The sequence below is a fragment of the Uloborus diversus genome, chromosome 9 (genome assembly GCF_026930045.1).
Source record: "Uloborus diversus isolate 005 chromosome 9, Udiv.v.3.1, whole genome shotgun sequence".
NCBI lineage: Eukaryota > Metazoa > Arthropoda > Arachnida > Araneae > Uloboridae > Uloborus > Uloborus diversus.
In genome coordinates this window covers 99,572,230-99,599,324 of record NC_072739.1, presented here as the reverse complement: position 1 = coordinate 99,599,324, position 27,095 = coordinate 99,572,230, and the positions used below count along the sequence as shown (strand labels likewise).

At 31.6% G+C, this 27,095-nt stretch overlaps 1 protein-coding gene across 2 annotated transcripts in view; it reads right to left on the bottom strand.

The window, feature by feature from the left end:
- Positions 1-27,095, bottom strand: part of LOC129230694 (protein arginine N-methyltransferase 5-like) — a 77,064-nt gene that overhangs the window by 2,056 nt on the left and 47,913 nt on the right. Inside the window, exons 6-16 of one of the 2 annotated variants that reach the window (XM_054865113.1) lie at positions 23,645-23,873; positions 20,294-20,377; positions 18,038-18,109; positions 11,412-11,489; positions 10,821-10,879; positions 10,541-10,663; positions 7,290-7,465; positions 2,419-2,528; positions 604-697; positions 410-526; positions 255-319 (exon numbers count right to left, since the gene is read on the bottom strand). In XM_054865113.1, coding sequence (XP_054721088.1) covers positions 255-319; positions 410-526; positions 604-697; positions 2,419-2,528; positions 7,290-7,465; positions 10,541-10,663; positions 10,821-10,879; positions 11,412-11,489; positions 18,038-18,109; positions 20,294-20,377; positions 23,645-23,873 — 1,207 coding nt within the window. The remainder of the gene's footprint in view (positions 1-254; positions 320-409; positions 527-603; positions 698-2,418; positions 2,529-7,289; positions 7,466-10,540; positions 10,664-10,820; positions 10,880-11,411; positions 11,490-18,037; positions 18,110-20,293; positions 20,378-23,644; positions 23,874-27,095) is intronic. The other variant, XM_054865114.1, reaches the window with a different exon arrangement.

The window sequence follows — 27,095 nt, the reverse complement described above, 5'->3', positions numbered from 1 at the left end:
ATGTTTCCAGGTCATATTTAGTTATGTTTGAAAAATGAAGTTTGACAAAATAAGCGAAGTAACTTAAACCAATTCCCACACACCACATTATTCAAATTTTCAAACTTTTGATTGAGAAATTTAGAAGTTTTAACAATCTAATGTTATGAATAAAATGATTAAAACGTGGATAGCACATAAGTCAGAAGTAGTTAATAAAAACTTAATTGCATAAAATCAAAGTCCAAATAGGAAATGACAATATTAAAACTTACTTTTAGTGGGAAAAAAATTGGAAACCAACTAAATAAACCGGGGGAATGAGTTGATGGAAGAATGCCTGAAATTAACAAATTATTCAGTGATTTTCAAAAATAAAAAGTGGGGAAAAAAAAAAAAAAAAAACTGAAGAAAGTAAAATGCCACATACTCAGTTTAATATCTTTATACAGAACAGTATCAAAATATCCAGCAAATCCATGAACAACACAATTGTAAGGGATTTTAAAAGTTAGTTTTCCATATCTTGTATTATTTGGAACTTCAACTAAAAAAGGGAAAAAAGAATGATATCAACGGTGTGTTTGAAATATTGTTATCAAGAACAAGCTTACCTTTACTTACCTCTATTAGGATGAAAAAATGTGAACAATGGTTGTGGAGTAGACAAAGGTGTGTGATTGTGCAAATGTACAACATATGACATTTCATATAAGGCCTGAAATTCAAGTACACGCATTTTAGAAAGATCATACAATTAAATATAAAAACAGCTTGGGAATCTCAGAAAACAATACTGAAAAAAATTTATTTTTTATGGAGCTACACAGAAAAAAACTACTCCTGACATTGTACAACTAATTGTAACTTTTCTTCTGTTGTTTACCCGAAACTATATGATTCTGTACAAACACTATGTTTGATTAATAAATCAAAACCAAAATGGTCCATTACATACCATTTTTTGTAGGAGATCCACTTCTTTATGAGAAGTGCACACTGATTTTCAATGCAACCCTTCATTTTCTGCTTCTGACAGCTTATTTTCATAATGAAAGACTGCTTTAATTTGTAAATTAATAAAAAATACCCTTGTTTTAGTCACATTTTTGAATATGAACCTAAGATGCAAACTAGTCTCTTCTAGGCAGAGCACTTCTACAAATATTTTTATCAAATTGAGTTTAATGTGTAATGGTCAAATAAAGGCCCATTTGAGATTTACAAGCAGTTTATCTGATATGTCTTGGGTGATTTTTTTTCTTGGGGGTCATTGTTTGAAGGCCGTCAAAGAGGCCAAGTTTATTAAAGGAAAAAAAAAAAAAAAAACATGCAATTTTTTGGGAAATTAGTTACAGAGTAAGCAAAATATAACAACAGCTTTGGGATTGCCAGTTGAGAATTCACATGAAACACATATTTTCAAATAAAGGACATTCTTCATGTTGTGTAGTGTAATTAAACTACTTAATAATAATAAAAAAGATGCAGCAAATGAAGATCAAAGTGTTAGGCAGATAGATTTTAATCTTGAAATTCATCTTCAGCTAATTTTTTTGAATAAAAATTTCTAATTCAAAGATAATTATTTTATCATACATGTTAGTTATGAGGTCCAGAAAGTTAATCACTTAAAAAAATTACTCAAAAAAATAAACAAATAGTGCAAAAAAAACGCTCTTTATGTTTTTGGTCGGAATTCCATCAGATTAGAAACAATGTTTGTTTATTAAAATTTAAAACAATGATTTTGCCTACTCTTGAAAATTGGCACTGTTAACTTTTGATTTAAAATTTCAAAATTTGCTAAATAACTCAAACATAATTTCAACCAAAAACAGAGGCTAAAATGTAGAAAAATGGTTTCAGGGCAATTTCAGTGTTTTGTCCAAATGTAGAGTCTGTGAAACCAATTTTTTTTTTTGCCATAAGTATTTAATTTACCGCTAGATTAGCATTGTTTTGTTTTGAGTTTATATGTTGGTAGAATTAACTCAGAATAAAATTATGTGCTAATCAAAGAGTAAATGAAACAATTACAGCAAAAAAAAGTTATGTTGCGGATAGACTCTAGATTTGGACAAAATACTGTGAAATGGCCCCTCAAAAAATGCTGTAAAAATCTTTAAAAAATTCACAAAAACAGGAAAAACAGCATAGATTGAAAAAAATTGCATTTAACACAATTTTTTTTTTTCATTCCAGAAAGATGGTAGTAAATACCATCCTTTTCTGGGAATTGTAAACAATTCTTCATTTTAGGTCATAGACTCAAAATAAGAACTTGTGTTATCTATAATTTAATGAAAGTCAAAGCAAAGAAAAGTTCACTGCAAAGCAAAGAAAAGATGAAAGTCGATTCAGATTTATTTCATTTTACGTGAACATTACAAAATAAAGAGGCAAATTTGGATGCACATCAGAAAAAAAGCTACTTACAGAAGCTGGTTTATCCTTTTCACGCATAGCACCTATTTCACTAAATAACTTAGGAGCACTAACAGGAACTGCATAATTTGTATAGCTGGATGGAATGCTGATACCATCCTCTAAAAAATGTATTTAAATAGCATAATGAGTCATTTAACATGACATTTTTAAAGTGATGAATGAGCAATTATTTTACAAATTGTTTTAGTCACTTTATAAGCATGATTGAATATGTTTCTTGCACATTCAGTCAGGGATGATATTTCGTTCACTTTTTTGTAAACAGTCCAGGACGGCGGAAGAAATTGGACAAAATAGATAAAATTAAAATCAACTGATTTTCCACGTGTTTGATACCTAAATTTGTTATAATGTAATAAATTTAGTAATAATTTTAATACATTATCTATTGTCAATTAATCATTTAATTAAAATAGAATGATTGCATGCTTTAGAATTTAGTAAATCCAAAAAAAAAAAAAAAAAATTATTACACATTAGGGTAACCAATTTTAGATTATACTAGCAAAAATACCCGGCGTTGCCTGGGTCAGTAATAATTATGAGAAACAATCGTTACTAGCCCTTGTTTTCTGTTTTAAGCGAAAGAATTTAAAACAAACCTTTTTGACGTGATTAAAAATCGAGCTTCTTCCTTACTCATTAAACTAAAATAGCAATACGTATAAAGAACAAAATAGTATTCAATATGAAACGAAAGCACGACATTTAAGCATATACAAATTTGAAGAATTTCCGAAATATGAAATTAAACTTTACATGTTTAAAAAGATTTATCTGTTAGCACTTTTTTTTTTAAATCTAAAACCTTTTCTGTATGGCTATTGATGTACGAACTGTTTTAAAAAATGTAGCCGCCCGTGTTCCCCTTACACTTGCTTTAGTTATTTTGGTTAAATTCAATTTTTGTGGGCACTTGGTGCGGTTTAAAATCTTACCAAATTTGCGAGAATCATTTTGGGACACTTTCGATAATACTCCCCCTCCTTACTAATTTTTATTATAGAAATATTGTCGCCAGATGCTGAGATACTTTTGGTCAAAATAAAATGGCGCTAAACGGTTTCATCCGAAATGTTTCCAAAATAAGTAGTAAAATTTGGAGATTGTTTGAAATCGTGCAAAAAGAAAAATTAATGGAAGTTTTAGTACGTTTATGGATTTGCCTAATTTAGTTGTTGAATTATTTTACACAGTATTTTTTTTTTTTAAAGTATCTTTGATTGGCGATATTTTGTTTATATGGTGAAAGCTGAGAAACATTATTACGTAGTCTTTGGGCTCAAAAACAGCGACAGTGGAAAAAACTGCCAAATGCATCAGCTACTGAAATCTTTCTGAAAAAATTCTGGCGAGCAAGTGTCCAATCAGCATAAATAATAATAATAAACCATTAATTACATAAGTTCCGTTTAAAAGTAAAATGATCAGCCAAATCCATTTATTTTTAGCCAATCTTGTGGGAAAACGTTACTTTAAGATTTGACTTGAGAAAAGCCTCAAAAAGTCAGACGAAACTCAAAAATATTCAACAATACAACAATTCTTGGGAGTTGAGATGACACACTAAATAATGACTTGGGTTGATGAAAGCCTTCGAACAGGGAACAAAAAAGCTCATAACTCGTTTTTTATTCAACTTAGAAACTTCGAACAGATGCTATCTTCAGCAGAAAAATTGGCGCTTTCGATGGACATATAATGTTAATATGTGCATGTTTTTTTCCACCCCCATATTGGGGCATTTATGCGAAAATTGGGACTAAAATTGGAATAAAAAGGGAACTATCAATTGGATTTTTTTCGAACTGGTCTATAAACCTTCCCAGTACCAAACTGAACAAACGGTGAAAGTTTCAGTCAAATCTGCCGGGTAGTTTCTGAGATCTTAGGGAACAAAGTTACCAAACTCCATTTTTATATATATAGATTTTTCTTAACAGAAAAAGTTTTAAAGAAGTGAATAAGCTATTAAGTGTGATTACATTATTATGTATTACAATAATAGAAATTGAAGATCTCAATGGAAGTCACATTAAATGCTTACATACACATAAAGCAATGTTTGAGGGCGCGGAAGTAGGGGGGGGGGGGCACGAAGGCGCACGGGTTTGAGGGCGGGGGAAAAAAAAGATATTTTCTTGAAAACTACCGATAAACATGAGGACGAAATAGATATACAGTATATAACCCCAATTTAACGATGTTAAGGGACTGGAAAACGTTACCATTAAATCAAGACTATCATTAAATCGAGGAGTATAGACATTCAACGCAGTCAAATCCGGATCAGTGAAATGTATCATTAAATTGAGGAAATCGTTTAATCCAATATTGTCAAATCAAAGTTATACTGTATTCATAAAAAACATAATTTTTTTGGGTTAAAAAAGTGAGAAATCTAATTACTCTTTTGAAACCCATCACTAATTCATTTTACTACAAAGAAATTTCTCAACTATTGCCGCTGTAACTAATGGAATTTTAGCACTTTTCAAAGCTGATGAACTTTTAATGCATAGCAAGTTTCTACAGAAAAGATTTGATGACTGCATCACTCCAGCTCACATTGCATCATACATGTTGCAGCAGAAATACATGGGTGAAAGACTTCTAGTGACCAAGAAGAAATAGCAAGAAATTGGCTGAATGACACTGATAAAAAAATCTCTTGCCAATGCTTGTTACATTTTCTATTTAACCATCTCCATTTCTAATGACCAATGTATACTCATGTACACTCATATTTTTCTGAGGCAATCATAAACATAATCAATCAATAGCAGAATGGTGGGAATCACTGAAGTAATTTAGAAAATATTTCCAATTTTGCAAGTCAACTTTTTCATTGCCTAGCCGTATCAGCATGTACTGAACTTCAAGAATTAGCATGATACAAAGCTAACTTAGAAACAGGCCTTGACTGCACATTGCATCAAAATTGGTAATGGCTTATGAAAGCTTAACTTTATCAGTAAGCTGTTATCTTTAAAAGCATTTGCCGATTATTCATTTTTTTTCAATCTAAAAGCAATGAATATCATTAAAATTTCACAATATGCCTTTTATACATTGTTATAAAAAATTTTTCTTATTCTGCATTAAACTTAACGGAAAAAATTTTACTGTTATTTTTTCCCCGAGTTTTTATTGATATCGCCGAATAGTAAAATATTTATGTACACTGCATGTTTTTATGGATATGGTAATGAGTACAAATTAGGAAAAAATACTACTTTAGTAGGGTTGTGAGTACTTGGAACAGCTTACCGGTAGAGGTTATATTGAGCAAGGGGGTAGATAGCTTTAAAAAGGCCATTAATCTTCACTGGGGACTAATAAATTGACTACAAACAGCCTAGCTAGGCCTGAAGCCTGTTGCTGGTCATCACATTTGTATTTGTAAAACAAGAATATAACTCTACCCTTTTAAAACTTTTTATTTCTCTTTTTAATTTTATAAATGCATTTATTATCGGCAATAAACCTCCCATATTACAGATGAACATCTTAAAATTTACTGTTGATGTGTTTGTTTTATTAAGTGCTATTACCTGTAAATTATAATTTATTAATATTCATTTATGTTATATACACTTATATAAAATTCAACTAATCTTATTCTTTCATTTTCACTTGAAAATATTTATACATATTTATGCATGATATTTTTACATTAAAATATAACTTGAATGGGAATAATATATATATTTATCATTTTCAAACTTTGAATTTTTAACTGAGAACTTACAGTTTACTGAATAAGTGGACAAAATAGCAGGGTTGGCAAAAACCCGTTTTTTTTATTTTTTATTTTTAAAGCCCATGGACCCAGGGTTTGGTTTTTTTTAAAATACCCCCCCCCCCCAAAACCCCAACTAAAGCTGTTTTTTTTTTCATTTTTTAGGGAAAATGTGGGGTACTTGTAGCATATTTTAGCATAAGTATAAGGGCAAAGCTCAAAAATTGTCTTGGGATACAAAAAGCTGGAAAACTAGTTTCAGCGTTTAATCACTACATTTTTTTTCTTTTGCATTTTACTTTATTGTATTTCATTTTGTTATGCAAAACTACTGTAGAACCTCAAGTAGTTTAAATCTCTATTTACTGAATTCCAGCTTAATCAAGACATTTCTTTGAATTTTATGTTGCCTGTTTTTCAATTTCTGTGTACAGAGTAAGAAATATTAAACTTTTTCGTAAGATAATGAAAATGCTGTACATCCTATTCTGTTTTCTGTTCGAAGGTTTGTAAAACCAGTTAATTCCTAAAAAATACACCTTGTTTATTCGAGATTTGTGACGTGTTGGGGCGCAGAAAATAATTCAAATGAAAGCCTTTTAGCTAGAGTAGTTTCCTCTGTACAATCTACAAATATTGAGAAAATCAAACGTGACAGGACTTAGTCAAGATAATTTGAGTTATTTATTGACCAGTTAAAGAAAACAGTTACATATATATATTTTAAACCTTTGAAGTATTTTTTTAATGCCGTTAAGAGTTAAGAAATACTATTAAAGTTCAAAATTCATCTTTTTTTGTCCATTGTCTGTGGTAGAGAACAAATAAAAAAGTTTAAATTGTAAAAGTATTTAAATTAATTAATTTAAAAAACTTCTCAGAAAACTGAAGAAAACCCAAAAATGGGCTAAATAATGGTTTTTTTTTTAAATGTTTTTTTTCAAAAAAACCCATTGGGTCCAAGCTCGGCCAACCCTGCATTCAGTACACTGAACTGATGACAAAAATTTGCATAAAAACAAAACTTAATAAAAGCAAGATAAATCACATCATATGAAAAATATGAAATAAAAATTCATATGTAGATCCCAAAATATATCCTCACATCAAAACTTACCTTTAAGAAACTTTTGAGCACCATCTAAGCATTCAGGGGACAATTCATTGTCTCCAAAAGAACCCAGAAGCTCAGATACAAGGATATCTGCTTTCTCGGGTGGGTTAAATTCTCGCATATCACAGGGAACAACAGTAACTTGATCACCCCACATTTCATTTTGTTGTGCACATAATCTGTAAGAAAGAAAAACTTTAAACAAGAACATGCTTGTATTAGTATTAGATCATGGCATACTTTTTGCTTCAGCCAAACCTGAAATTACAAGTATTTTCTAACATGCATGAAAGTGAGTCATGACATGTTCGACAATAACAGTTGTGTTGGTATAAGTAGAGCCAATGAAACTTTTCAAATTTTTTTTTCGCGCGCGCGTGCACACACACACACACACAGAGACATTCACTAAATACAAAAAAAAAAAAAAAAAAACTTCAGGCTATTTGCTACATTTCAAGTTTTGACTTTTCATGACATCATTAATTCTTTTGACCCATTTTATTTTCTAAACTATTCATTAACTTAAGACACTGCTGAAAACTAATGATAATTTTTATGAGTCTTTTTAATCAATTGGGAAAATTTTTGAGTTGAAGAGTGTTAAATTAGAAATTATATTCTAAATTTCGAAATGTGTGAAAAATCGGGACTGACTGGTTAAAGCATAAGAAACGGCTAAGATTGTAAATTTGTACCTAATTTGTAAAATTCGATAAATATGCATGTTCTTGAACCTGAAATCCATGACCAAATGTCAGTTTCCATGACTTTTGAGCATTTTTTGCGGAAAATCATGACTCTCCATGACCTTTTTTGATCATAGTCTAAATCCATGACTTTCTCCGACTTTCCATAAGCGTGGACACCCATTGACAGTTAAAACATTTTTCGTTTCAGATATGCCCCGATAAGGCACACCTGGACAAAGAATATAATAGCAAAAATAAGGGTCCCAAACGTCTTCCCAAGGAGATAGGCGCCATTAAAGTTTAGGCTCAAAAATTTCAAATGATCATAAAAAACGAAAAAATCAGTCGACTTGTTTGTAGTTTTCACTAAAATTATTCTTTTTATCAGTATTTTCTTCAAAAAATTTTTTGAAGATTTAGTTTAAAAAATGCTGATAGAGGGCACTTTAGGCTTTGGAGTAGCAAACAACTATTTTTAACTGCTATTTTTGAATTTTATGAAATGTTTTCTAATGCTTGGACTTAAACTTAAATTTTGAGCCCAAAATATGAATTGTTGGGAGTAATTAAGTAGCAAAAACTGAACTTTTTTCAAAGGTTGAAATACATTTCGTCACAAAAAAAAAAATGTATGCATCAAGAATAAATTGAGTTGCAACTAACAAAATCGGATGGAATGCAGTTTGGCAAGAGATGATTTAAATTTCAATGCCAGTGATAAAAGGATAATCGCGCTATATGCATACAAGATGCGCAGAGAGGTACGATTGAAAGCATGAATCAAAGAGCACTTCAAACGAAACTGTAGAGTTTTACAGACACTATTGTGACTAGGACAACCTCTTAGAGGTATATGAACAATTGTTGGACTTTTGAAGATCGCACATCATAAGAGAGGCCAATGTCGTATCAATAAGATAACTAACATTAGTTCCATGATGTATAACACCTAAACTTGATGGTGTCAAGAAAAACAATCCTGAGTTGATTGAGAGACACTGGTATCTCGAACCGGCGTACATTGCAAAGGATTGCATTTTTGCTGCCCTTGATTAGCTGGGTTGTAACAGACAGGAGGCATATTATCTTTAACGATGAATTACGATTTAGTATCAGTGGTCATAGGCAACCTATTTCACTTCATACCAAGCAGTGTTTTGTTTTGTACAGCTACTAGAGGAGGCTATACAACTTACGGTTCTGTAACCTTTATTGTGTCATAACTTCTTAATAACACAATCTTTGATCTGAATTTGTAATCATTTCCTTTTCTTGTCATAGGCCACATTCATTTTAAGTTTCGTGAAGATCTCGTTTCCTTTTGGGTTAATGTATTTTTTGTGACAGAGTGTATTTCAACTTCTGAACACAGTTCAGTTTGCGCAACTTAATCAGGCACAATGATTTTGATTTTGAGCTGAAAATTTAAGTTTAAGCCCAAGTATTACAAACATTTAATGAGATTCAAAAATAGCGGTGAAAAATAGTTGTTCGTTACTCCAAAGTTTAAAGTGCCATCTATCGGCATTTTTTAAACTACATCTTCAAAATTGCTTTTCAAGAAAATACTGATAAAAAGAATAATTTTTAGCGAAAACCACACACGAATCGATCAATTTTTCCATTTTTTTATGATCATTTGAAATTTTGGACCATAAACTTTAATGACGCCTATCTCCTTTGGAAGCTGTTTGGGACCCTTAATTTTGCCGTTATATCGTTTGTCCTCATGTGTACTAACACCCCTTAGTTTTGCCCAAGAGTTCAAAAACACCCTGTGTAGTTAAAACCAATAAAAAATATTAACTCTATAAATCAGACATTTTCATACTTGATGCAATTCTTTACAACTAATTATTTTTCACAAATGGTAAGCACTCATACTGTAGTTATTCTATCTTTCACAAAAGCAACCAGCTGTGGCATGAAACTTTTTTTAACCAACTTGTTTTCTGAAAACAAGGTTTTTCTGGTCATGATGCAAACAAATAAATTCACCAAAAAAAAAAATGACTATAGTGAGAAGTGATAGTGAAAGTCAGTAAAACAACATGACACTTGGCAGACACTGTTGTCCCCTCGACGCTAGGATGTTGAAAACAGCACTAATGACATAAGCAAAATGTTCAGGAACAGAGAATATCCAACCCACCAAGTAATTCCTCAAAGTGGCAAATGTTGGGGCCAAACAGCAGGAAGGAAATGAAATGTTGGAAAAAATGTTTGCTTCAAATAGGGCTTCTGCAGTTAAAATTACTGCTGAAAGCAGCTGATATTTTAAAAACTGCATCTTGATTGAATGGCAATGTTTCTAACCTTCACGATGACATGCTTGAACAAAACAAAAATTTTTTTGGCTTATGTAGAGGTTGTGAACTTATGGTAACTTTATGAAGAAATAAAAAATGCACATGCCTATAGTTAGAACTATGCAGTATTCATATCTGAACAATTTAAATATAAAACAAATACTAAAAATTGTAACAAGTAAAATCAAGATAATGGAAACATGCTTTTTCAAAGTAATCAAATTAGTTTAATTTCAATTGAAACAATACTTACGTCACAATGGCATTTGGATTTTTTTCAACTGCATATACTTTTACTAAACGTCGAGCATTTTTTGCTGCAGCCAAAGCTGCTCTAACTAAAGGTCCTCTGCCAGCACCAACAACCATCAACACACTGAAACATTAACTTTTATTATTAAAAGTTGAAATATTGTTACAACTAGTTTGAAAAAAAAAAAAATCAATAATATTAAATAAATAAATAAAATAACAATAAGAAATAACAAACAAAAGAGAACTTGTCTTAGATACTAAGCAAAATACATACTTACATTGTCTTTGTATCTTTTTCTTCTTCACTAACTTTGTCTAATAATGCACAGTGGATAGCCTATTAAAATAAAAATTCCATTTTACAGCTCATCAGTGTATTTTATTATGCTAATCATCAAATAGCTAAAAACAGTTACAACTGCTGCAGTTCAGTGTAGTATGCTTTTTTTTTTAAATATAAAGGTCATTATAAGCCCGGTAGTACAATTGTTTTCAGCAGCCTGCAATGCACTAGATTGGTCATAATACCTACTATAATTCATCACCAACAAATGCCTTAAAATCAAATCTTAGATTGAAAATTAAACTGTTTGGATTTCTATATTCTATTCTAAACAAAAACTTAGAGATTCACAAGTTGATGACAGCAAAATTAGGAGTTTTGACTCAATTCCTACCATTTTTAAAAAACATTTTCTTCCTATTTTAGTCTAAACTATTTTTTTCTTAAAACTAGACAAATCTGCGTAGAAAGTATTTAAAAAAATCAGAAATAGTTGGTAGAACTAACTCCTCAAGAATCTGCGACTGATTTCTCAGGGTAGCACTACCGGGATTATAAGCTAGTAGAATAAAAACACCTAACATACCCTCTGATACTCTGTATATTTTGTTGGATCCTTTTCAAATATTTCGTAGGTATTTGATTCTAAATTATCCATCAAAGGCTGAAAAAAAATAAAATAAATAAATAAATAAAATAAAATAAAAAATGATTGAAGCATAGCATTAAAAAAATGCACATTTTACTTTGAACAAAATGGTACAGTTGGACCTAGATTTAACAAACTTGTATTTAACGAATTTCGCAATTAAGCTAATTTTTTTTTACCCCGACTAAAATGAAGGCAAAATCCCCTATTTACCGAATAATAAACCCCAAAATAAATTATTTTAACAGCCCAAAAAAAAATTCTTTTTGTTAATTTGAGTAATATATATATATATATATAATATATAGTAAATATTGGATGGTTTTCCATATGTTACATCCACATAGTTCGAAGCAGAAAAAGACTTTTCATGGAATCAGCATTTTTTGATGGGCGAGGGGGCAACCAACAAATAGTGATTCTGATGCAGAAAGTGATAGTGAAACTCCCATTAAAACTGTTACTTTTTCAAATGCTTTACATGGCCTGGAAACTGAAAAAACATATCTCATGAAGCAGGCTGCAAAAGACACAGTATTTTCTTCTCTCCATAAAGTCGAAAGAACTATTTCAAGTCAAGTATCAAGAAAATTGTCAAACATTTATTACTCAGTAGTTTAAAATTTAAAATTATCTAGCATGTAATAAGTCGTGGAATGCAGAATAAAAAAAGTGTACAATTTCTAATTATGGATATTTTTGCGCATTTGCTTATTAGAAGGTTTTAGATAAGATAAGGGCATATATTTTTAAAAAAATTTCACACCCTGATATTACGAATAACCCTGATTCAACGTATAAAAGTTTCCGTCCCGGTGAATTTGTTAAATCAGGGTCAGACTGTACTAAATGACAAGAAAATATTAATTGCATTGAAATACAGAACAAGTTATAACTTCCAACTTCCTCAGCTTCAAACCAAAAAAATCCCATTTAAGAGGGGGGGGGGGGGGGCTATTATTCAACCATGGTTATGCAACACAGGGCAACAATTCTTTTTCTTATCTTAACTGCATTTTGTGCACTTCTAAAACAAGTTGACTTCTTAAACAAGGGTTGCTTTTGGTGTGTTAGCCCAAATTGCATCTACAATTCAGTCACTTCTAGGGAAAATTAACTAGATGGAGTACACTTCTGGCAAGTTTAGTCATAACCCTTCATTAAATTTAGTTAGTGAACTCTTGCTATGCAGATATTTGCTTCATACAATAGTTGTTAACTCCAAACTTTGTATTTAAAATTTATGATACATGAGTTCGCACTAGGATGCAGGGATTGTGCAACTTTTGCAATACTTTCCAAAAAAAAAAAAAAAAAATCCATTTGTGCTGGCAGTTACCATTTAACATTTTGGTCATGGTGAAAAATCTTGTGTCAGACTTTTTCCAAGCGTGATCTCTGAATATAATACCAACAAAAACTCCATGTTTTGTTTCTTATTTGATTTATGGATTTGTTTAACTTTTCTGATATATTTCACTAAAATGTTATACCTTGGAAGTTTGACGTCCCAGGCAAACTAATTCTGACCTAGAAGTAACATTTTCCAAAAATTATGGGAATTTCTGCAAAAACATAAGAACTTTTTGAACAAAATATCACAGGAAGTACAGCACTAAATCTGAAATTTAGAATACTCGGCTTGAACACGTCCAAATGTTTGATTTTTCCAAATTTTGGAACCGCTTTAGCAAAAGAAAGCTACCATGACATATAGGTGCAAGCCATACATTGAGTTCCAGCCTCACTCAAAAAATGTAATATCACATGAGGCAGTGAGAAGTCAAGGGATGTAAGTGGACATTTTGAAGTTTTGAGTACAACGAGTTTAAAGATCAGATCCTATGTAGGCTTTCACTGAATTTTTTTTCTAAATCAAGCTGTATACCCGAACCTACCAGGGCTACTAGTACTATATCTTGCCGCAGGTTGGAGGAGGGGTTCACCTACCATTTGTACTGGTTATCTCCAAATTTTTAATTTTGCCACTAGCATCTCTTCGCTTCTCACTGCTTCATATGTAAAATGAGGAAAAAATAAAAATGCTTTTTTTAAAATGGGTTTTTCTAAAGACAGCAATTTTTAACATATCTCAGTACGGAACTAGGACAGTATATGGATATATATTAGGGTGCATCATTTGCCCAACTAGTCTAAAATTGTTTTGTCCCTAATTTAAAAATGTTCTCATACCACTAGATAGTATTCCTGTGAATTTTTATGAAAATCAAAATTGATTTAGGTATCCCACCTCAAGCAAGAAGTTTCTTTTTTAAGGTAAATGAACAATTATAACATCAAAAGTGACTCAAAGTGTAATACTGGGAAATAATTTTTAAATTACTTAATTTACATTGTACCATTTTTTCAGTAACTTTCTATAACATCTTTTGTAACTGTAAATTTAGGTTCACTATTTGTTTTCAACTTTCTACCATTTTCTACTATCATACAACTGCTAATGCTAGTTCTTTACGTTTTCTTCCTGTTATTCTTTTCATATGTGTTGTAAACCACTTAAATAAGTAGTTATGAATTAAAACAGAATATATCAACTTAAATAAGTTGATATATTCTGTTTTATTTCATAAGATCCATGAATTTTTGAAAGTAACATATTTTGAAATCTTTCAATAAACATGAGTAAATCAGCTGTTGTTGAATCAGTGACATTTTCTCCCCAAACAAAGCCTTGTTCATCTGTACAAAAGGTAAAAGTCAAAACCAGACAATCTTCAGTGGTATTTGGACTTGGAATAACTGAAGAGGACTCGGAATTTAAGGGCTCACGTTTACCCACTAGCTTGCAAGTGCTTCGCTGCTTGATGTATCTGAGAAAGGTGCCGATCAGAATCTTGCCAAATGGGAGTCTTCAAAACTTGTCATGTCAAAAATATCTGATTTCTATGCAAAAGCAAACATTCCAATGACTACTAAACGTAAATCCTGTGAGAAAATACTAAAACTTCATGAAGACAACACAAAATTAAAAGCAATTCCTCTTCAAAGAAGAAATACAACAAATTCCATTAATGAAGTAAAAAAAATGGAAGAAGAATTAGCTAAAACATTTTCATTATGGCTTAAAAATGTAGAATGCCTTATAAAAAAATCCAGAAGATTTAGCTTTTCTTCAATCTATGGAAAGTGATCATCTAACAACCTTTGGCTCACAAGATAAAATATTACACCAAAACATTAAGTGTCAGGAAATGCGTGAAATATCAAAAGCAGCATTTTGTGAAAAAATAGCCAAGGAAGCAAGGAACTTCAATACAAGTTTTAATTCAGCTGTTATTGATGAAATTGAAAGAGATGAAAATAGTGATACAAGTGATGAGACAGATTTATTATGCTCAGCTCATAATACCAGAAATCATCATCGTACAACACGAACTGGTTCATATGCTTTTATTCCGCATGATACTATAAAACGACCTGATGTTATATCATTAGCAACACGTTTAAAATGACACCAGCACAGCAATCTTCATACACTAAAATTTTAATAGCAGAAGCTGGTGGTGAATCATCCAAAATTTCAGCATCATATGCAACAACAGACAGAGCAAGACAATCAAGTGTCAGAGACATAGTCAAAGCTTGTAAGGAGCAATGGAATGGTTTTGATTTTGCAACTTTGCACTGGGATTCTTAACTCTTACCAACTTTAACAAATCAAAATATTGCAGAAGGAAGGCTTGCAGTTATAGTGGGTAATTCATATGAAGTTAATCTTCTTGGTGTACCAGTATATCCAATAGGAACAGACAAAAAAATAAAAACGGAATTTTCATTGCTAATTTAATAACTAATTTGATAAATTCATGGAACTGTTCTGACTCAATAGTTAACATGTCGTTTGTCACAACTGCTTCTAATACAGGACATATAATTGCAGCATGTGTAGCTATTCAAGAGCGTTTGGGTAAAGCTCTCCTGTGGTCAGCGAGCCGTCACCACATTGGAGAAATTATATTGTCACATGTGTTTGACGATTTAAAAATTGAAGCATCGAAGTCACCAGGCATATTTGTTTAAAAGATTTCGCAAACATTATACATTACTGCAGTTTGTGGAAGAGAGTGAAGCTGCTATACCTATAAATTTATCCAAATTTGATGACAGTTCATTCAGTGAGTCCGCAAGAAGATTAATTGACGAGTGCAAAAACAATTATCAAATTAGCTAAATCAAATGTTGTGTTTCGCAGAGGTGACTACTTAGAATTTGTTCAACTTTGTTTTTTATTCTCAGTAAAAGATCCAAATGAGATAACTGCAGCAGACTTTAAATGTCCAGCAGCTTTATATAAAGCAGATGGCAAAATTAATTTATTCAATCAAAATTTGCTTATTTCAACATCAAATCCAAGAACGACCAACTGTAACAATAGCTACGCATCAACAAGTTTTAAAATTTAGAAATTTTGTTAATTTTGTCACTTTGGTATATAGTTCATGGTGGATGATGTGCACTTCTGTCTTTGATGCACCATGGAATGACTCGCAATTCTTTCATTTACTTATAAAGTATAGTATTATTAATTCAGAAATTTCTGGAAGTGCAATTAATGCTTTTAAAAATCACCTTTGGTATCTGACAGAAGAAATTGTACCTCTAGCACTATGGAATGATAAAGTGCCTGAAGCAGATCGAAGTGCTCTTGCTGAAAGTATATTAGCCATTAGACCAGCTAATCTTTCTAATCCAAAACACAGATTTGGTATGGGATTTGGAAAACCAGTTTCCAACAGAAATTCATTTTTCACCAACACTGTCTGATTTTGCTGGCATTGATTCCTGGTCTTTATTTTTAATTTTGAAGTTAAATTCAGAATTCAAAATAATATTATGAAATATACAATAAATTGGATTCAATAAATGAAATAATTTTTATCAATAATTAAATAAATGCAAAAAATTGCTTAATGTGTTATTTTTCTGAGTTTTCATAACTTTCAATTGTCAGGTGGCACACATAGATATTGTTCAAAGTGGGGAAAATTTCACACAAATTATTAATTTTGTATGTAGAACAAAAGTAGCTTAGGGACAAAGCATTTGTAAACGAAAAAAAAAAATGATGGGGCGTATGATGCACCCTAATATATATATATATATATATTTGTAAGAATGTAGGTTGATGTCGAAATATAGATCATATTGATATAATTCTCAAATAAGAAGCCAGTGAGTAAATCTTTGCTATACTACTTAATAATGTTCATTTTTCATGCCCCTTCAAGGACATGATATTTGTATTTCAAGCAACTTAAATTTATTGTGTCGAGAATGAAAAATCTATAATATTTGTCCATTTATGTGGTAGAACTACATTTCAAGGATAATAATAATGTAAAGCTTGATTATATGTTTTTCATTCTCAGTGATATTCCACTCGCATGATGCTCTAAATATAGTTAAAATTCATGAAATACACCGCCAGCTCAGTCATTTCCAGCCGAGGACTGCAGTTTCGTGCTTATTAGCACTCATCAGCGCGGCATAGGAAAATGACTTTCCTATGTTGGGCTGATGAGTGCTAATAAGCACGGAACTGCAGTCCTCGGCTGGAAATGACTGAGCTGACGGTGTATTTCATGTATTTCTGCTTTAGCCCTGGCTATTGGGCAGTAATTTACTGAAAATACCATGCCTTGCCTTCATTCTTCGAGTTGAAGCGAACCATTGCTTCGGTCACTCGTCTGGTCTGCGCTAATTCTATATTAGCTACCAGTTTGTTCGGCACTCTTGGCTTCCTTAATTGGTTTTCCATCTCCAGCTCAGTCACTTTCCTATGCCGGGCTGATGAGTGCTAATAAGCACGAAACTGTGGTCCTCGGCTGGAAATGACTGAGCTGGCGGTGTATTTCATGTATTTCTGCTTTAGCCCTGGCTATTGGGCGGTAATTTACTGAATAGTTTAAATTGTTTTCATAAGTTCAGAATATTTTTTTCAAAGAAGTAAGTTACTTAATGTTAAGTATTTTCTTCCTGATTTCTCAAACATTAAATTATAATTGTAGAAATTATAACAACACTGGTTTAAAAACTATGAATCTTCTATAATTTGTTTATCAATCAAAATATTAACCAAATTCTAGTTCCTCATGAAATTCATCCAAAATCTTTCGCTAGCTTTCTTAATACATAAGAGGAACCCAAATATGCCAAGTTTCATCCCCAGTCTCCCAAATAGAAAAATGCACAACAAGTTTTAGGTTGAAATTCCATGCAATAGAATTAACTTGCATAAAATAATTACTGATGAAGATAAAATGTATGTTACTCTAATGATGTATTAAAAGTTGGAATAATTGAACCAGAACTTAATTCAATGCATTTTGTTTCCGTATGTTATGCTTAGTGATGCAAATCATCTAGCCTCATTAGAGAATGTATCTGACTGAAGCCCTGACCCAAAAGAGAAGTTCCCTGATTGAAATGTCCATCTTGAAAGGATAAAAAGGTCCAAGTTGGATTATTTGAAAGCTAAACGATTTGGGAGTACCTAATGCATATCTAAGACATTTGGTCTAAAATGGGAAAAACTTGCATACTTGTAATGGAATTTGTAAGAAATCTTCGTATCCTTTAGCATAACTTGACAAAGCATCATCAGGGTCTTGAGTCTGTGGGAGGAAAAAAAAAATTCACATTATTTGTCAATCAAAAGTGCAATGTAATCTTATCTGGCTGAAATTTTATATTGGTTATTCTTAAAGCAACATAAAATTTTGTCACTGTAAAAATAATTGATAACAAAATCAATCAAATATGAGAACAAAGCCCAACAACTTTACATGGACACTTTTATAAAACCAATCCAGCTTTTTGTCACACAAAACAAATTTTCACATTTCTGTTTTTAAAAATGGTTCTTTCTTCCTTTTTTTAAAGGTAGGAAAAACCAATTTTAGAGAAATGAATTTATGTAATCAAAAGTAAGCTATCTAAAACTCTTATCTAATTTTAATTAAAGGAACAGAAGAATGCCATACATGAAACTTATAATATATATTTATATATACATATATATACATACATACAGTCAGACCTCCCCTAAAGGACACTTTCCCTGATAGCGGACACTCCCCGTTAGCGAACAGTTTCTGAATCCCCAGACACTCCAGATAGACATATAATGTATTTCACTCCTTGTTAGCAGGCACTCCCATTAGCAGTCAATAAATCAGCTGCATTTCCAGGGTTCGTACTTAGTTTTAGAAATAAAACGAAGGAGTAAAATGAGATTTCGAAGGAGTACTAATGGGCTGTCCTTAAATGATGTCGCACTTTTTTTTTCAACATGTTAGACCCCCTTCCCCTTTGTCATAAAGTGTAACTTTACCTTACTCCTCCTCTTGTCACATATTATATTTTCTAAAAACATTGTTACAACAACTACATGATGTTACTTTTCGTCACCCTCTCTCTTCCCCTTGTCACATTTTCATGAACCCGTCTCCCCCTCAAGGCATGACATCACTTGTGGATGATTCATTTTACAATATAATAACTGTGATTTGCTAAACAATTGTTTTTTTCTTTTTTAACACAATCACTTAATATAGTACATCTACTTATGTATTTTTAAATATTTTAATAATTATTAGGCAAAATGACTTTTGCATCTGAGAGTGGGGAGGAGGGAAAAGTATTAAAACATAAAACTTGGGAAAAAAAATAGCCAAACACAATTTAAGCATGTTTTAATTCACGTATGAAATGTTTTAGTCTTCTAATAAAACTTTCACCTTCAACTTTTATGACTTAACTATGATCAATTTGTAAATCACATCTTTATGAAAAAAAATACACAAAATTACTACATTAAAATCGCCCTTTTTGCTCTCGTGACAAAGTTAAGTTGTCAACCAAATTATTTGAAGCTACTGTCATAGATGAAGACTATGTAGTCTTGAACTAAGAAAGGAGTTTTGAAGGAGTTCAAACCCAAATGAAGGAGTTTGAAGGGCCCTTCAAAAAAGAATTCCTAAATGAAGGAGTATTGGAGGAGTTTTGAAAGAGCGTACGAACCCTGGTTTCGTTTTATTTTTCTGTGTCTGGTAAAATTTTGCTGAGCCCTGCTTTTGCAACAAGCATTTTGTCTACTCCTTTAGGATGTTCTGGGGCTAACCAGTACCAATAAGAGGATTAACACCCCTTTTGCTCAGAAAACAAGAGCCATTCAAGTTGAATGAACTTTTAAGTCAAAGCTTATGAAAGCTTTGTTTTCATTTTATGCATGAAATTGAGTGTTGGCGCCATGTCCTTTCCCTCCAGACGCTGCTGAGAAATCGGCACAGTATTGCCAGATTATGTGAAAAGTAGCGTATTGGGCTACATTTTGCTATGATCAAAAACTTTATCGAGTAGAATTTACGAAATTATCCAATCGCATTTTGGATAAATGATGTAACACATAAAAAATGCCTTTCTATTTTATTTTCCAGAAAATTTCAGCAGAATATTTACTTATTGAGTAAGTACATTTATATAAGCGCTACTTATTAATTCATGAATTATACTGTATGTGTAGTGTGTAGGCTTAGAATACAAAATTAAAATGTCATTGTAAATTAAAACTCCCCAATAGCGGACATAAACTTCAGTCCAAACGGTGTCTGCTATTAGGAGGTTTGACTATATATATAAGCTTGGAACTTTCAATGTGAATAATTCAATTTGAATTTTTTAACAAGACATAAAATAAGAACAAGAAATTTCATTTGAAAAAAGAAAAACTAAATTCCAAAACAATAAAAATGAGAAAAAAAAAACAAACAAAATATTAGTTCACTAGTTGTACTTACAGTCCATAAATGATCCATGTATTGATGATAGTGCCTGATGTTGCTATGTTTATTGCTACCACAAATTACCACTTGAATATCAAGCTGTAAACAAGGAACATATCAAATTGTTTAAAAACTAAGGTATTGAAAACAAAAGTCATAAAAATATGCAGCAGTTACATTTAGTTATATAAATATATTCGTAAGTGTATGTATAACGTGAAACCTGTAATAATGGAACACCATAAAACAGACATTATCACTGATACTATCTCTCAAAATAAGAACCTCTTGTATTAACTTTCAATTAACGGACATTCTAGATCAGGGTTTTCCAAACTTTTGAGATTCATCCCTTCTATAATTTGTAACACTAAAGCAACCCTTTGTCAAAAAAAAAAAAAAAAAACCTTGATAGTTAAAATATGCTTATTTTTTATTTCTCCTTTTAAACTACAAACAAAATAAGAAAAATAAAACCAATGGAATAAAATGTTTACCAATGGGACCCAATGTATAGCTATTTCAAGGCCACAATAGAGCTTCTTCATCAGTGCAAAAAAACTCGGCACACAGCAAGAAAGTTGAACGAGAACTGAAAGTCACCACATGTGTGTATTTATACCAAATGGATCATCCAATAGGTGCTCTCAAGCACCGTCTGAAAGAGCATGAAAATTACGGAAAACATAAAAAACTTGCTCTTCCAACACTCACCATTGTTAGACTTCTGGCCACTGTTTTGATTTTTCTCCTGCCAGAATTATTTGTGAAAGGTTTTTGATCTATGACCTCTATTAATTTATAAGCTTACTATATTTGGAAAAATTCTCTTCTCTAGCCAGATTTTCCCAGCTCACCATTTTTTTCTGATATTTGGAAGCAACTTTTGTTGTTTCGGGTTGTTCGTTTTCTCTCACTCTTGTTGTTTCCTGGCTTTGACTATTGTTGTGAAATCCTACTGGTTGACACATATGGTATAAATAATAGTGTCCACGTTTTGATGCTCAGTCCTCCCATGACTCAGTCCTGACCCTATGTGCGCTGAGTTTTTCGCACTCATGAAGAGGCTCCATTGTAGCATTAAAATAGCTATATGCTGTATATTCCCAAAATTTTGTGCTTCATTGATATTAATGTTGAGGAAATAAGAACAAGAGATTTAAACAGCAGAACAGAGATACCACTCTCACATTTAAGCTTTCAGTGGCTATCAGTAATTTGCGAGAAATTCTTCTTAGAACATTTGAAAATCACATCTTGATGAAAAATATAAATATACGAAATTACTACATCAAAAACTTCCTTATACCTTTTCCCTTGTAACGATGTTAAGTTGTCGATTGAAGTATTTTATGTTACTGTCAGAGGAAAATTATGTAGCCTTGAACTAAAAAAGAAGGAGTTTTGAAGGAGTTAGAACTAAAATGAAGGAGTTTGAAGGGCCTTTCAAAAAATTTCCTGACTGAAGGAGTATTGGAGGAGTTTTGAAGGAGCGTACGAACCTTGTGCCAATATGTAAAAGGCAATATACATATTTTAGGATTATCTTTGTTAAAACTTGACACCCTTGTGCCTCGCAAAAAATAAATATATTTTTGGTTTTCCCACAACATACCCATTGAATAAAAACTTACCGTATTTTCCTGCATATTATCCGCGAGCGGCCTATAATTCGTAGGTCCTGAAATCGGCCTGAAGGAAAAAAAAAGCTTCGCATAATCCGCAGCGGCATTTAATCCACAGATAATACGATGTAAAAATAATAAAGTTTGAATTTAACATACCATTTGAGCAACTAAACTAAAAATGTGAAAAAGTAATTACTTTGAAGACAAATCAAAATTAATCTGAAATATAATCTAAAATGTAATGATATCTTCTTGAAATCTTGATTATAGTACGCTAATTACTTGAAAAACAAAGAGTCAAGACAAAGGAGCAAACGGTCTAATCTTGTGCAAATGATACCTATTTCACTGTAACCCTGCTTATTTTACATGACCTGAATCGCCAAGAGGAACATTCAAGAAACTTAAAATAACCAACATACAGGCAGGCAGCGAGGAAGAACAAGCATGCTTCGTAAAATAAAAAGCATTCAGTCTGCGTACGGTCTCGATCGGTGGATCCTACTCAGGAACCGCGTTAAGCATTCGCCAATGCGCCAAATACGATAAAATCGTAAAATCGGCGAACAAAATTCGAATTTGGCGAATTTATTGGGGAACAGAAAATTCTCTAAAATATACACAGAGGAAAAAAAAACTCCCTTCAGAAGTCAACCTAGATAAAAATTAAGTCCGTTCACAAAATTTGGACCTCTAAAAACGGACCCGTCACAAAATTCCGACCCCTAAACGAACCTTTCGCAAAACTCCCAGACTAGCAATCACTGAAAGTTGTTTTATCCTCGGAACACTCCGAGCAGATTGAAGTGCGCGCACGCGCGTTAGCATCGGATCGGAGCGTTACCGTCCATCGGATCGGAGGAAGGATGACGTTTGCCTCTCGCCTCTTTGCGTCACTGTACTTGAGCCTCTCGCTGATTGGATATCGAGTGCGCAGCTTGGCTACCGAGTACCGAAAGTGTTGGCTGATGCCTTGTTGAATGGCGCGTTTGTTTCATTGTGTTCGATGTCTGAAACATCGGAGTAAGATAGGAATGCAGTCTTTACTTCGTTAAAAGCTTTTATTTCTACTCTTAAATTTATTGAAGAATGATAAATATCACTTGAAGTTGTTTTTAGCCATTTTTTCCTTTGAAAAATTACATATGATTTGAAAAAACTACTTAATTTGCATTTTTTTCCTCACCAAATTCCTAAAAACGGACAAAAATTCCTGGATATAACCCTGCCCTTATACACAAAAAATTTTCAAAAATTAAGTTATACTTCACTTTCTGATTAAATATTTCTGCAGACAAAAATACATTTAAAATGAGTAAAAGTTAGTCTTTGACTAAAACTTTTGAAATTTGGTCAACACTTTAAAAATTTGGCGATTTTACTTGCGAACGATTTGAAATCCTTAGCGCGATCCCTGCCTACTGTAAAAATCTTCAAATTCAATGAGTTGGTGTTAAGGGGGAAAAAAATCACAGATAAATCCGCGGCTGCATATAATCCCCACTGCATAAACTTTGCCTTTTTAGCAGATAATCCGCGGATTATTATGCAGAAAAATACAATATACGTTCTTGATGTGATATGTTACCTGACATTATATATAATCAATTCTTTTTCCAGAGATCATCATTACACGATATCAGTGACTTTTCATAAAGTAATTTATGAATTTCATTGAAAAATTTTTTGTTTGCAGCAGTCACCCACAGCATACAGAGATTAAATGCCTAATGCTAACCTTATTGATGCTAACCTTAAACATTTTTTTCAAAACAGCTTGATGTGCTCTAGAAAGAACTGGAAATCCTTTCTTATTCGTAGAAAATAATGTGGTTTTAACAAAAACACATTTTATTGGCTCACCAAGCCACCTTTGAATTTCCATATAATTAGGAAGATCTTCACTCAATTCTAAAGCTAAGCAAACTTTCCTGTCAGTATTACATACTGATCTGAAAGTATTCCACCTGAAAATTTTAAACAGAAATTAAAAATTGCAAATGCAATGACAAGATGTTTAAAAATAGTGAAAAAAGCTGAACTATGTACTGGCTTACAATTGTCAAATTAAGAATACATCAAAAGTTACATGATGAATCAAAAAGAAAGAAGATTTTAGAGGCTGCATGCTAAGCAGTCATGTTAGAAATGTTTAACAAAAGACATTTTATTTTGGCTCTCAATAAATAAAATAAATAAAACACACATAAGTAATAACATAACTTAATATTTAATATACAGTAGTACCTCCTGTAAGGGACACCTCCAAATAAGGGACACCTCTATTTAAGGGAAATTTTTTCTGGTCCCAGTCCCTTTGAATTGGGACCTCCATGTATTTGCCTCTGAATAAGGGACACTCTATTTAAGGGACAGTTACAGAGAAAACTTAACAACAATTAATGTATAAATGTATCATGCAAAGTATTGAATTTAACGGAATTTTAGAATATAAAATTCAACTAATGAAAGAGTGACACAAACGTTTACAAATATGGATGCATTGTGAAATTATTGCTAAAATTTGCACGTATGTTTTCTCCTCTTAGCATTTTTTTCAAGTAGGCTTAAAACCGAAGGATAATTAACCGCCCATGAGTAGCTTCGCGTAAAAAACTTGAAATATGAACAATGATTGAAATTTATATCATATTAAATTTTAAATTGCATGAAATCGAACAAGTCCACGTACATTCATGTCCACAGTCATGGAATTACTTCAAAATAATTCATATTTGTTACAAAACTATACTATTGCTTTTTTTCAAATAAAAGTTTATTTTATTAAAAGAACAACATTTGAAATTCAATTACTTTTGATTTTCATTCAGTGTAATTCATTTTTAGCATTTTATCGTAAATACTAATACAGTATAAAATTATACTGAGTTAATATATTGCATGCATCATTTCATATACCTCCGAAGAAAGGACACCTCTATTTAAGGGACGAAATTTCTGGTCCCCTCAGTATCCCTTATTGGGAGGTTCAACTGTATATTAATCTAATATAGTATTAATTTAGCAGCTTCAATTGCAGGGGTGCCCCCCTAAGGGCTAGGGTGCACCCCCCTCAATATCTTGGAGACTCCTTGGAGTCTCCAAGGACTCCTTGGAGACAATTTAACAGGGAAGATCCCCCTCTAACTTAATGAGCTTAAAAAACTAATATTAAATGTAAACATTTTAAAATTTCAAAGGAATCTTAGTATCCTTCCAGTTGAAAAAAAAAAAGCAATTCTGTCTCTCTTTTACACCTGCTAATCTCTTCAATTCAAAAACAGGAAGATTTGGTGAGAAAATTAGAAGATTTTTGCACTTAACAAAGATTTCATAGAACCAACACAGTTGTACTTAAAACAGGTTTAAATAAATAAATTATTTACATTGATTATTTAAACAGGCAAAAGTATCATGGTTTTATAAAGGAATCATTTTGTATTCAAGGAATCCTCAATCTTTTAGTTCAGAGGATTTTAAGAAATAAAATATTGCTTTAGGTATCCATGATTTTTTTTTTTTCGCATATGATGGTATTTCAACTTTCAGAAGAACATTTTTATCATAATCTGAGATGTTATAAACAGGCATGAAAGTGCCAGTTTGAAAAAAAAAAAAGGAAAAAAGCTGAACACCAAATGGATTGAAAATCACCATAATAAGAGCAAGCAGTTAATCAGGATGTTACTTAATGCATTAAAAATACTTTAAATGCACAACACAAATTAATGATAAACTGAAAACTACCAATTATTTAAAAACAAAAAAATAAAGGGGAAAAATAAAGAAATCACTAAAAAATATTAAATTGAGAAGATTAAAGATAGAATATGCTAAAATAGCTTGAAACACTCAAAAGAAAAGAAAAAAAATAGTAGGATTCAAAAGGATTAAATTCATGGCATGTCATTTTTGATGATCCATGTGTTCGATACTGGCAGGTTGATAAAACAAATTTATTTTTCACTTATATGTCTTTGAAGTAATGATAATTCATTTTAACTACAACAAGTTTTATTTCAAGCAACCTCCATCTACATTTTCGGGCACGACTTCTGAGCAAGTTTATATGGAATGGCCCTAATAGCAGAATTGTTTCGTCTACTAAACATATTACATTTAAAATTTTATTCAAAAATTCAATTAATGATTAAAATTATAATCAAACCTAAATTAATATTTATCCGGCAATATTAAAACATTTGTTTCAGTATTACTTTGTTATGCATGGAAAAAGTTATAACTTTTAATTTGAATGAAAATAATGTACAGGGTTCATACTCATTTTTAAAAGTGAAAATTAAGGACTTTTTATGGACTCTTGAAAATTTTAAAGGACTTATCTAAAATAATTTAATACATATTATATACATATACACAAATGCATGATTGTTCCCAAAATGCAGGGAGAGGAACAACTGACTGTGATGCTCCATTATCAGTGAAGTCTATTTTAAAATTTCATACATTATCGGGATGAGAGTGGTCAGAGAGCAAAAAGTAGGAAATCAGAAAAAAAAAAGCTTTTAAATCATGCAGAGAAGGGACAAGATGAAAATAGTCCCTGGAGTACATGACAATCCAAAGTTCCAAAAAAGGATAATTTACCAGTTTCAAAGGTACAGTAGAATACCTTTATAACGCCGACCTGTATAACGCAATTCTCTATAAATCAATCGCACAACTTTTCAGAAGTAAACAATAAGTTTTGAAGTTAAAAAAAACCTTCTGTTTTGCCTTGCAAACATAAAAATTGTTAGGAAAATTAAATTTTGAATCAGTTTTTCCATCTTTTCATCTTAATTCAAAGCTTTTAAATGAAAATTAGCATTCACAGTAAAATGAAAATACCAGATGGTTCTTGAAAATGCAGCTGTTATGCAAATCGTGAAGCTAGCAGAAGTGTAGGATATTTCACTTTCTTGTAATAAAGAAACATATTTATTTGTGAATGACTCATTGTATAATTAGTGCTTTAATACTCACTACAGATAAAATTCATTCAGAAGTACTAATGTATAGATATATTTTGAATGTTAGTTTAAAAATTTGTGAGATGACCTATATAACGCCAAAACCTGTATAACGCAAAAACTCTGGTCCCAAGGTGTGCGTTATAATGGTCTTCTACTGTAATACAAAAGATTTTTCCTGTTAAATATGTCTGAAATAATTGTGTAGCAATTAAT